Genomic DNA, 12,865 nt, shown 5'->3' on the forward strand with positions numbered 1-12,865 from the left:
ATGAGTATGGAATGTAAGGCATTCAAATGTCATATATGGAGGGCTTCTGACCATAAATGTGCATTCCTTCACACAGATATGTGAGGTAAGCACCAGAGCACAAAACTGACTACTAATGGTTACTGGCATTTCCCACAAATATTGTTACAATCATAACATGACTATGACTTACCCCAACACTGTTTTCAATACTTTCAAATCAGCTACAAGTGTCCTCGTTCTTGGGGATAACTGATGCCAAATGGGGTCTAGTTGAATTTTCATAATTTTATCAAAAGATTTAGAGATGGCATTTTCCGGTGTGAATTCTTCTGTATCAATAGTGCTGTTTGATCTTCGAAGTTCCTAGAATGAAAAAAAATAAATAAATAAATAAGAAAATAAGAAAATAAAATAGATAAATACACATATGAATATTTAAATGTATATTATATATATCTGTACACCCATTGGTCATTAACTTGGTTTGTCTGTGCAATATGGCAGCGTGCATGGTGATCCCAACCATCTCATCATTGCTTTTCCACGAAAGCAATTTGAATAATAACCAACTTGATAACTCACCAATACATCAGCTTTTTGGCAGTAAATCGTTAAGATGAGCCAATGATCTATAAGAGTGGGAGGTGCCACTTGCTAATCATTACCTTTGCCTGCATTTCACTTGATTTTGAGGGTTCTCATTTTGTCTTGTTCTGTCTTTCTGCATGGCAATGGGGTGTAAGCCCAACCTATCTAAGTAGAGTCTTGCTTCTATTGTGTTGCTACATAAGGATGGATTCTGCATTAAGGCAATTATGCATGAGACATGGATCTCAGAAAGAAGTATGTAACAGTGGCTGCAACTTGGTAGCCAAACAAACTTTGCTACCATACCCTCACAGCAAAAACTACCAGAAAAAATCATGTGAAGTAACCAGGAAGACTTTGAGAGTGAGTAGGAGGTAGACAAGTGAAGCAGCAAGAGTTTCATCCAAGGAGATAAAAGAAAGTAATCAGCAGTTGATTGAAAATGTGTCTGTGAGGAAAGTGAACCATTACATCACAAAAACTTTAAAATTACCATCACGCCACGCCAGTAAGAAGCCAAGGTTGAGACTCACAAAAAAACTAATACAGTAGGATATGCGACAACAAACATGATTCATTCCAATGTAGCATTCGTTATGGCAAGTGTGCATTATGACAACTGAAGAACATATGGGAAAAAGTTAACTGAGGGAGCCAGAAAATATTATAAAAAATTCCACAATTTTCGAAAAAAAAATACATCAAAATAAGCACATGTGCACTATCGTATTTGAGATAACACAAGTATATAAAGTATCCTCCTAAGTTTCACACCCAGTCCTAAATTCTTACTATCCTGAGTTTTGCACATTACCATCCCCAGTTTAGCACACCATCCATTCCCTTCCTGTCTTCTCCATTCTTTTATTCTCTAACTCAACCAGAATCACTTTTTGCTGCTGGGCTCAGATCATCTGTAAACAACCTGGCACATTGTGATCTTGATGTTACAAGTGACTTGGGATTTCTCCTGAGCCAGTTTAAGCCACACAACAAAGCAATGCACACACACACACACACACACACACACTTCTTTAGATAGTTTACCTAAAATATTGCCAATTGGTGTTGGTGTAAACAATATTCATAATTATGTACATATATGTGACTGTCGGAAAGCTTCGGCTTGACAGTCTCTGCCATCTTACTTCTTTTGTAAACATGTCTTTCTCAAATGTATTTATGCAAATGGGCAATAAACCTTACTTACTTACTTACTACTTACACAAACACACACACACACACACACACACACACACACACACACACACACACACACACATACACACACAGACACACTGTAACGCCACCACACCCTCCGGTTCCCCCCTGCTCCCTCTTCCTCACCGGTCCGATCAGAGCTCTAATGAGACGAGGCAAAGATCTTCACGGTGAAGAAGAAAAAAGAAGAAGAAGAGAGAAGAGGTGAAGCACGCACACACAATAGAAAAAAAGAAAACATTTTTGATTGGTAATGGTTCTCGCCTTCATCGTCATGGCCAGAGGGTAGGGAGAGGTTAATTATCACACAGTACCTACAGTGTGGCTTTATTAGGAGGAACGAAAAATATAAAAATAGCAAAAAATAATTAAATGAATAATACTGATGGGATTCTTTGGGTTGACTGACCCACTATGACACTATCGAGTGGTTAATCTAGAAAAAAAATAAATAAATAAGGCACTTGAAATTCTGGTATGGCATATACACTTATACTACGTTACTTAACACTACGAATACACAAGAAAATAATTACTTTTATAACTCCTCAAGAGTACCATTGATTCTGGGCACCGTTATATCCCTAAATAGCGTCACAGCCTTCATCCATCACTTCTCTACGGCAATAATATTGCTCACAACACATTCACAGTAGACTATATTTGACTAAAGAAACATTACATGGCTAACACTTTCCCAAGACTCTGTGGCCTGTCTCCACGTGGGACCAACACCGGCTATTTTATCTGTTGCCAGAGGGAAGGGAGACGCCATTCTGTCAACACGTACAGTCACTATATCTTCACTAGAGACATGAATAATAAACATGAACACAGTAATATTCACTTCTAAATAAAAGAAAAATCAAATATTTCAGAGCTATGAGACCCACCTGTTGCCAGAGGGAAGGGAGACGCCATTCTGTGCTCTCCCCCTCAACACCCCCAGGCCTCTGAAGTTATTGGAACCTTAGCTAGTTCTCTCTCTCTCTTCTTTCACAAATAATTTTACTGAACCGTGAGTTTAAATAAAAATGCAGGAATAATTGGCTAGCAAGGTGAGCATATAGGCTGGACATTAGTTGAAGTTAATAATTGAATTCTAAATTACTAACATATTTTATAAGCTAGGGAATGACACCTTATGAGTTACTGGTAGGCTGACGCAACATGATGTAATCCTATTATTCGTATTACCACTGATTAGAGAAAACCACAGTTGAAATAAGTAAAGACTATTTATAACAAATGTTTCAAGACTTTTAAATCAATCCCACGAATACACGCCTTATAAATATACTTTTTTCATATAATCACTAAACCTTTAATTACCGCTATTATCCTCCTCTTCACCGCAAGCTACAAAAGAAAACAATTATTGGGGAGACTCAAAGAAACACAGAAATAATAAAAAGGAGCGTTACACACGCCCATTCTCCCAGAGTTAAACTCACGGTGAAGAATACATGCAAAATCCTACCTATACACTTTCCCTATCCTATCCATACATAAGGTCTACTAAACAGCTGACAATGACTCAACCACTTACCCTTGAGTCACCTGACTCGTACATTTCTTCCCGTAGGAAATTGTACCAACACCTTTCACATACAGAATACTTACAGGAAAAGAGAACTTGGACCCCAGTCACCCTCTGCTCTACGGGTAATCTATAGAGAAGTCACCTGACTAACTCCGTCACTCTCTTTATTCCCCGTCTCATAGAAAAGGAATAATCTATTACATTCGCAGCATTCGACACATTCGCCAACATTCACACAAATCATTCCTCTTACTACAACGAAGACTGGGGTAATACGTCCTCAAGGGAAACTTAGGACCCGTTAGAGGTGATGACTGTAACTTGAGGAGGAAGTAACCAAGTACGACGTTCCCTGGAAACCTCACTTCTCAAACTAAAGCCCACAAGAATGGGGTACACTTCCCCGAACTGAAACACAGAGGCTACCATCTGGTATGAACTGTTTTGGCACGACGAGAATTTGGGGACGACTTTCCCGAAATGCCCCACTCTATTTGTGGCTGAGACAGTGTCACTGACCTTTGAACACTTGTGACGGATGAGGATTTCCTGCTCTTAACTCACTTCATTCCTAACCCTCACATCCTATACATTATAACACTGTTCACTTCTCCTCACTCCTGAGTTCGTGCATCACATTAGCACTCCTCAATAAGACGTCTGGGAGGTCGACGGCGGCGGGGAGGGAGGTCTTGATCCTCCTCCTCCTCCTCCTCAACACATCCGTCTGAATAGTTCTCCTCCAACTCCGGAAAAATTTCACTTCGGCTCACATACGGTTTCACCTTTTCTGCTGCTCTTTGTACTAACTTCCCAGAATAGGGGTCCTCCACTACATACAGTTGACCGTCCCTGATTACCTCACTCACTCGATATGGTCCTTTCCACTTAGCATTCAATTTGGTAGAGGTACCAGGCAACGGAGTTTCTGATTTCACCCACACCAAGGACCCAACTGAGACCTTTTCATCACGTCGTTTTCTGTTCGCCACTGCACGGTACCTCCTCTGTGACGTCACACTAGCGTCTTTAATCATGCGCTTAAGTTGCTGAACGTCACTATCTTCAGACTGCACCGTCAGGAGAGGCGCCGTGACGAAACGAGGTGGCTGTCTTGCGAAGAATGCTACATATGGAGAGACCCCCGTGCTGCTATGTACTGCCAGATTCATGTGTGACTGACATTCACTGAGAAGGGCGGGCCACCTTAAAGGGTAACCCTTGCACATTTGGGACAGCACGGTCTTCAGGGTCCGGTGCATTCTCTCGATGAGTCCATTTGACTGGGGGTGATAGGGAGTGGTGTAGAGCAGTTCTATCCCATGAAGACCAGCCCAGATTCTTAGATCTCGTCCCGTGAACTCTAAGGCATTGTCACACAGGATGGAGAGTGGCCGGCCAAAGTCAGAGATGTATTGGGAAAGCTTAGCTACTATACCCTGAGCATGTTTTGTTTTTAGAGGATAAAATTTTACATACCTAGAGAAGTGATCTATGATGGTGAGGATATACCTTTGACCTTCCTGTCCGTTGGTCATGTCAGTGAGATCAATGGCAATCCTCTCCAATGGCTGTGACACTATAGGTAACTCTCGGTATGGCTGTGACATTCCTCGGTTGTGTTTGAATTTTTGGCAGTTTAGACACTCTTTAAGATACTGTATTACATCCGACTTAATAGTAGGCCAATAAAACAACCCTTCTGCCTGCTTGATGGATCTGAACTGCCCAAAATGTCCTGATTGATCATGAGCAACTTCTAGTGCCTTTCTGACTAGGTGTCGGGGTACTACTACAGTGTAATTTAGACTGCCATCTTTGGTCTCTCTAACATAGTGCAACACACCATCCAGAACTTCAAACTGATCAAGGGTTGCCTTAGCAATCTTTCGCCCTGGCAACACCCCACCCTTCAAGTAGTCTAAGAGTTCATTCCAAGTTGGATCTTCGCGCTGTCCTTTAATGAATTCCTCTCGGGTTAGGCCTAACCAGGTAACGTTGGGTTGATGTGTGATAAGCCTAACAGGACGCGACAACTGATCAGCCACTACATTATCTTTTCCCTTTACATACTTTACGCGAAAGTGATATTCGCGCATTTCCAGCATCCACCTAGTTACTCTGGGTGACTTAGTCCGCCTACGGAAGATAGTAGTGAGCGGTTGGTGGTCGGTTTGAATCTCAAAGTTGGTTCCCCAAAGGTAATGGTGGAAATGACGGCAAGCTAACACGACAGCTAACGCTTCTTTGTCGGTGACTGAATACTTCTGCTCGCACTTACTGATCTTCTTAGAATAGTAACCTAGAGGTCAGACACTTTTATCAGGTTGAACTTGGTGCAGTACCGCTCCTACGCACTCATCGCTAGCATCTGTGACTAAGACCAGAGGAAGTTCAGGTTGATAACTAGCCAAAATGGGCGTTGACATAAGTTTTGTTTTGAGAGCCTTGAATGCAACCTGACATTCATCTGTCCAACTGAACTTTACATCCCCTTTCATGAGATTTGTGAGAGGCATGGCTATCTTTGAAAAATTGGGTACAAATTTCCGATAAAACCCACACATGCCAATAAATCTCCTAACTTGCTTGACATTTTTAGGTGGAGCTTGTTCTCTAATTGCTTCTAGATTTTTCTGATCAGGAGTACTTCCATCCTTAGAAACTCGGTGACCTAGAAATTTCACCTCCTGCTTTACCAAGTCGCACTTAGTCAGATTCAGCTTGATACCTTTCTCCTCTAACAAGGCGAACAGTCTACCCAATCTTTCCATTAGCTGGTCGAAGTTCTCGGCCCATAGAATGATATCGTCTAGATAGTTTTTGACCCATCCCTCACGCAACAAAGGCGTCAAGATTTCGGCCATCTTGCGAGAAAAGATTGCGGGTGCGCAACTCAGTCCGAACGGTAACCGACGGAAACGATACAGTGATATTCCATCAGAGAAAGTTGTTAGATCTCGGCTTTCCTCATCCAAGACTATCTGGAAGTATGCATCCTTTAAATCTAGTGTGGCATAGTACTGGTGACCTGCCGCGACATTGACCAAATCCTCAAGCCGAGGTAATGGATAAAGATCCGCAGCTAGCCGTTCGTTCACCTGTCTAAAATCCAAACACATTCTCTTACTCCCATCAGGTTTGTTCACGAGGACAATTGGAGACAGCCATGCTGCACTCGAAGATTCAATCACACCTCTCTCCTCCATCTCCACTAGCATTTGAGATACTAACATCTTAACATGTTCAGGATAACGGTACATAGGAGATTGGCAAGGGTTTGGGTCGGACACGGCAATGTGGGCAGGTTCACCCGAGATGGTGCCTATGTCCTTCTTTTCTAACATGAACAGCTTCTCATGTGATAACACTACATTGGACAATTGTTTTTGTTGATCATTCGCGAGGTGAGCCCAATTCTGTTGATTAATGAGTCTCTGCAAACGTTCTGCTCGGGTACCATTTCCTTCTACCACATCATTCTGAGGTTCCAACTCATTCTCAATACGGGTGTGGCACACTTGTGAGGATGTATCCTCGACTGGACCAGAATAATTCTCATAATAGGCCAATACTGTACCTGTCTTTAGGAACTTATGTACCTTGGACAAATTGTCTACAAGTACGGGAATGGTTTGGGTTTCACTGACTTCTACTAACAACGGGCAGGTTTGAGAAGAATGTCGAGATTGAGGATATACCAACAGACTCGATCCCGAGTGTTCATCAACCTCAACTTGAATTACTTTACCCTGGTGGGGCTTCAGATGAACCATATCTTTGAGCTGAACTCGGCTCTTCTCTTCACATTGAACGCTCATGGGAAGAGATTGGCAAACCCTTCCTACACAAACTCGAGTCTTACGGACATGAGAAACAGAATATGAGGTTCCTCCCCAAAGCATCATCTTCTCCCGCGGATTCCAAGTTAAGCTTAACCGCTGAATAACATCACAACCTAGCAACAAATCTCTTTGGAGGTATGAATCTGGCACTACTGAAATCCACTGTTTGCACACTTCTTGATCTCCCACATGAATTTCAACTTTTACCATCCCAAGAACTTTTAACGGATCTCCATTTACCGCTGTTAATGATGGCAAACACCTGGATTTATCTACTTCAAGACTCAGCCTACGTACCGTACTTCGCCGGATTAGGGTTACACAACTACCTGTGTCGAGTAACGCAGAACAGAGTTTACCACTAACTATGAGGTTGACTACAGGTGATAGATCTTCTCGGCCTAGTCATTGAGTAGAATCACCGACTGATACGTTGGGTGTTCCTTCTGTCAATTGTGTGTTACAGACTGACTGGGATTTCTTGGGAAGGGCACTTGTTCTCCCATCATTTTTCTGGGGAACTGAAGGTGTCCGTGGGGTTTTTCCCGGGCATGTGGGATTACCCCGACGGCAGCCGTACCTCCTACAATCGAAACAGTGTCCCCTTTCTGGTTTCCTCCAACAATCTCTCAGGGAATGAGTTTCAGTTTGGCAAAATGCACAGAATTTGCGAGGTGACGAAGGTGCTTTGGAGACACATGACCTACTTATTTGTTGTTGCAACTGATCTAGTTTAGCAGCAATTTTTGACAAATTATTTTCAGACTGGGGAGAGGAAATATCTGATTGGATGCTGGCTAAACTCTGCGAGTTACTGCGAGAGCAAGAACGAGAGGTATCCTCCCCAGGATGATTAGGAACTGAATTGACTGACGCATGTTTTTGCATTAGCAAGATCCGTTCATTTTCTACATGTCCAAGGAATTTGTTCAAGGGAATATTGTCATCCATGAACGTCTCAAGAAGATCTTTACTGCTCTTGGGGAATCCCTGCAATAACTTACGTTTGAGAAGCTTGTCTCGATCAGGTAGAATTTCGCCATGAAATGTCCCTCGGATAGCAGCATAGTGACATTTGAACTTGTGAACAAAGGATTGAGGGTTTTCTAGCCAATCATAGTGAAAAGAGTCACTCTGTCTCCAAGCTTGATCAAAATTCAGGTCCACGCCAAACTCTTTGGTTAGGTATGTCTTACAGTCCTCCCATACCTTTACTTCTCCTTGTCTTTGCGCTGTGTGAATCATAACCGCCAAGTCCCCATCAACTCGTGACTTAGCCACTTCCAGTCTAGCGTCTGAATTACTTGCGCACCGCTCAACCGACTCGAAAAACATCTGTAACCGTGCCGCTGAGTTTAAACGTTGCAATTCGTCCAACTCTAAGATCTTAATGTCACTCGGCTTGACTCTAACCTCTGAGGTTGACTTCGCAGGGGTACTTGTCATGACTGGGGCTAATGGCATGGAATGACTAGGGAGTGAGGTTTGAACTTGCAACTGACTGTTTGAAAGAACGGCTGGAGTACCTCCTCCCTCTGGGGAAACTGCCCTACTCAGCGAGTCCTCCAATCCATCAATTCTCATTGACATATTTTCAAGTTTAGCCACCATAAACTTCATTGTATCTATCATTACCTGATTGGCATTGACCTCTGATTCTCCCTGCTCTGGATTTTCCCATCTAACTCCACCGTATTCTTCATTCTCCTCCATATCTATTAGTGACTCTATGCGATCCATGTTGAACTTTAGTGTACAGGGCCAAATAGACGAGCTTTGGCTTTGCTAATATTCATAGCCAACTTTTGTTGAATTTGAACCTTGGCACTGGTTTCGAAATGTACTCCATCTCTTCCAAGGGTAAACACAAAACTGTTAAAATTGATACACAAGAACTGTTTACTTTTAAGCAAAGCGGCATTCACTGCACGTTTTATCTTTTTATAGCGTTCATTCGGAATTACTGGTCTGCTAGATGGATACTGTCTATTTTCTATTTCTACCAAAATAACCTTCGAACCGCAATTTAGTTCAATTTCTTTGCCAATGTTCAGAATTGTATCTGTTAATTCACGAGGCTGTGTATTAGGATTGATGTCGTTGCTTCCTAACCAGAGGAAAGTGAGGTCATGTCTCCATGCCAAGACGTGATTCAATCTCTCGTCATTAAAGAAATTCCTAGCTCTTGCTCCTCCTGCACGATATATCCTTACTTCTGAATTCTCCACTTCCACATCAAACCTACGTGGTACCTGGCTATGACCCACAACAGCCACTTTGAACATTACTTGACCCAATATTACCCAACTGTCAGTACTCTGTCTCTCCCAATACGACTGGCCAAGACTACAGCGAATCCCACCACTATGCCACCAGTGTAACGCCACCCCCCCCTCCGGTTCCCCCCTCCTCCCTCTTCCTCACCGGTCCGATCAGAGCTCTAATGAGACGAGGCAAAGATCTTCACGGTGAAGAAGAAAAAAGAAGAAGAAGAGAGAAGAGGTGAAGCACGCACACACAATAGAAAAAAAGAAAACATTTTTGATTGGTAATGGTTCTCGCCTTCATCGACATGGCCAGAGGGTAGGGAGAGGTTAATTATCACACAGTACCTACAGTGTGGCTTTATTAGGAGGAACGAAAAATATAAAAATAGCAAAAAATAATTAAATGAATAATACTGATGGGATTCTTTGGGTTGACTGACCCACTATGACACTATCGAGTGGCTAATCTAGAAAAAAAAAAAAAAAAAAAAGGCACTTGAAATTCTGGTATGGCATATATACTTATACTCCGTTACTTAACACTACGAATACACAAGAAAATAATTACTTTTATAACTCCTCAAGAGTACCATTGATTCTGGGCACCGTTATATCCCTAAATAGCGTCACAGCCTTCATCCATCACTTCTCTACGGCAATAATATTGCTCACAACACATTCACAGTAGACTATATTTGACTAAAGAAACATTACATGGCTAACACTTTCCCAAGACTCTGTGGCCTGTCTCCACGTGGGACCAACACCGGCTATTTTATCTGTTGCCAGAGGGAAGGGAGACGCCATTCTGTGCTCTCCCCCTCAACACCCCCAGGCCTCTGAAGTTATTGGAACCTTAGCTAGTTCTCTCTCTCTCTTCTTTCACAAATAATTTTACTGAACCGTGAGTTTAAATAAAAATGCAGGAATAATTGGCTAGCAAGGTGAGCATATAGGCTGGACATTAGTTGAAGTTAATAATTGAATTCTAAATTACTAACATATTTTATAAGCTAGGGAATGACACCTTATGAGTTACTGGTAGGCTGACGCAACATGATGTAATCCTATTATTCGTATTACCACTGATTAGAGAAAACCACAGTTGAAATAAGTAAAGACTATTTATAACAAATGTTTCAAGACTTTTAAATCAATCCCACGAATACACGCCTTATAAATATACTTTTTTCATATAATCACTAAACCTTTAATTACCGCTATTATCCTCCTCTTCACCGCAAGCTACAAAAGAAAACAATTATTGGGGAGACTCAAAGAAACACAGAAATAATAAAAAGGAGCGTTACACAACACACACACACACACACACACACACACACACACACACACACACACCATCTACTCACTTGCTAGGAACAGAGTCACTGAGGTGTCCACGCAGAACACACAAGGCTAGATGTGGGCACCATAAGTCTCATCACAGCCAGCCAGGAAGATAGGGCACAACACACCAACACAATGAGTGACTGAGGACACACACACACACACACACACACACACACAAGCTCACACAAGGTAGACATGACACATGACCTGCTGTGTATCATGGAAGCTATGTAGCTGGACACAGCAGAGTCTGGCTTCTGGCTTCCTGCGAGGCCTTTTAATGCCTCAGATAGCCAGATAGCTATCTCAGGTATTAAGAAGGCCTTGCAGGAAACCAGAAGCCAGACTCAGCTGTGTCCAACTACATAGCTTCCATGTCATGTGCCATATGTTATGCTTAAGTTGTGTGAGCTTGCATGCATGTGTATGTGTCCACACATTGTGTATGTTGGTGTGCCAAGCCCTATCCTCCTGGCTGGTTGTGATGAGACTTGTAGAGATGTGAGACTTGTGGTGCCCTAAGAACCTTACACCAGACATCCAGGAGAAGGCAGGAACAGTGAGTACTGGCCACGGTGGTGACTGCACGGCCCTGAGAAGCGACTAGCAGAGAGTTGATGCCCAACATTCTCATAGGTGCATCAAGGAGAAACCAAGTGAGCAAGGAGAGACCAGGTGGACAAGGAGGAACCAGGCAGTGGGACACAGTCAACCCTGGTCACCCAGGGGATTGCGAGGTGATGCCATGTAGATATCACAAGACAAGTGAGAGACTGCCGGACCTGCCCTGCAGACCCTTTCCCTAACACCATCACCTCTCTTCCTACTACGTGTTCACTACTGATGAGTCCAGCCACCATTCACCTAGACTATGACCTGCCTACAATCACTATGTGGACATCCACCCTCTACTAAGAGACAGATAACCACTCCAGGATCTGTAATGTTTATCTAGTTAGTTAACTTAGTGGTGCTGCCCCAAAAGGGGATTTGACTTGATAGGAATCCTCCTCAGTCTTTTTTTTTTTTTTTTGTTATCTTGTTCTGTTATCTTGACTGTTGAGTAAAAGCATTTATTTCTTCATTAATTTTTCACTGAAGCCAGTAACTTTTTTCTTTATGGTCAACTGAAGGGAATACTTCACTCTTCAAAATGCACTAGGAAGTAAGTGACACATACACACAAGTTTTTTTATTCTTTATTTTTTTTTCTTTCCTGAATAAGAGAATATTTTTTATTTCTTATTTTTACATGTGTAACAGGGGAATTGGCACATATGCAACAATATGTATGTATGTATGTATGTATATATATATATATATATATATATATATATATATATATATATATATATATATATATATATATATATATTGAGTGTATAAATGGGCAGGAGGTTTTCTCTTGTACATATTTCGTTGAAAGTGATACTGAGTTCAGCATTTATGATTTTCTTCATGATGTTTTCTTTTTTCTCGAAGGAGTATCTTATTCTCTTTGGTAAGAATATTGATGATTTTCCCATAGGATATCATCTTCGCCAGATCGCAATTTCGGGTCCTTGACCCTTCTTCAGTGGCAGAGGAGGTTGTTGTCTTCTCGGAGATTGTGTAGAGAATGACAGGCCAGTGGCGTGGGCTCCTTTTATAGAGTTGCCTCAAATCTAGGCGCTGAGTCTTCTTAGAAGACTCAGCTACCACCTAAAATCAGGTGCGCCCAAGACCCACGTGACCCAAGTGTACAAAACTGCACTCACTAGAAAATACCTTGAAGAACAAACGGAGATCATCACCACGTGCAAGGATAACAGACGCCTCCCAATCTTAGAAGCCCTACATATCAAGAATTTAGAACCAAAGCTTAACATACAGAACCAAGACCTACAAGCGCTCCCGAATATGAAGCGAAGCCTAAACCCAGCCGCTCCCAACCAATCAGAAGCCGAGCTGCCCGTGCCTAGACCCGAGGCAGCTGTTTAAAAGGAGCCCGCGCCACTGGCCTGTCATTCTTTACACAACCTCCAAGAAGACAACAGCCTCCTCTGCCACTGAAGAAGGGTCAAGGACCC

The 12,865-nt window shown here is 42.3% G+C and overlaps 1 protein-coding gene across 6 annotated transcripts in view; it reads right to left on the reverse strand.

Moving 5' to 3' along the window:
* Positions 1 to 12,865, reverse strand: part of LOC135110851 (DNA repair endonuclease XPF-like) — a 178,520-nt gene that overhangs the window by 97,630 nt on the left and 68,025 nt on the right. For all 6 annotated transcript variants that reach the window (XM_064023457.1, XM_064023453.1, XM_064023456.1 and 3 more), the window contains one exon: positions 173 to 345. In XM_064023457.1, coding sequence (XP_063879527.1) covers positions 173 to 345 — 173 coding nt within the window. The remainder of the gene's footprint in view (positions 1 to 172; positions 346 to 12,865) is intronic.

This window comes from Scylla paramamosain, chromosome 21 (assembly GCF_035594125.1).
Source record: "Scylla paramamosain isolate STU-SP2022 chromosome 21, ASM3559412v1, whole genome shotgun sequence".
Taxonomy (NCBI): domain Eukaryota; kingdom Metazoa; phylum Arthropoda; class Malacostraca; order Decapoda; family Portunidae; genus Scylla; species Scylla paramamosain.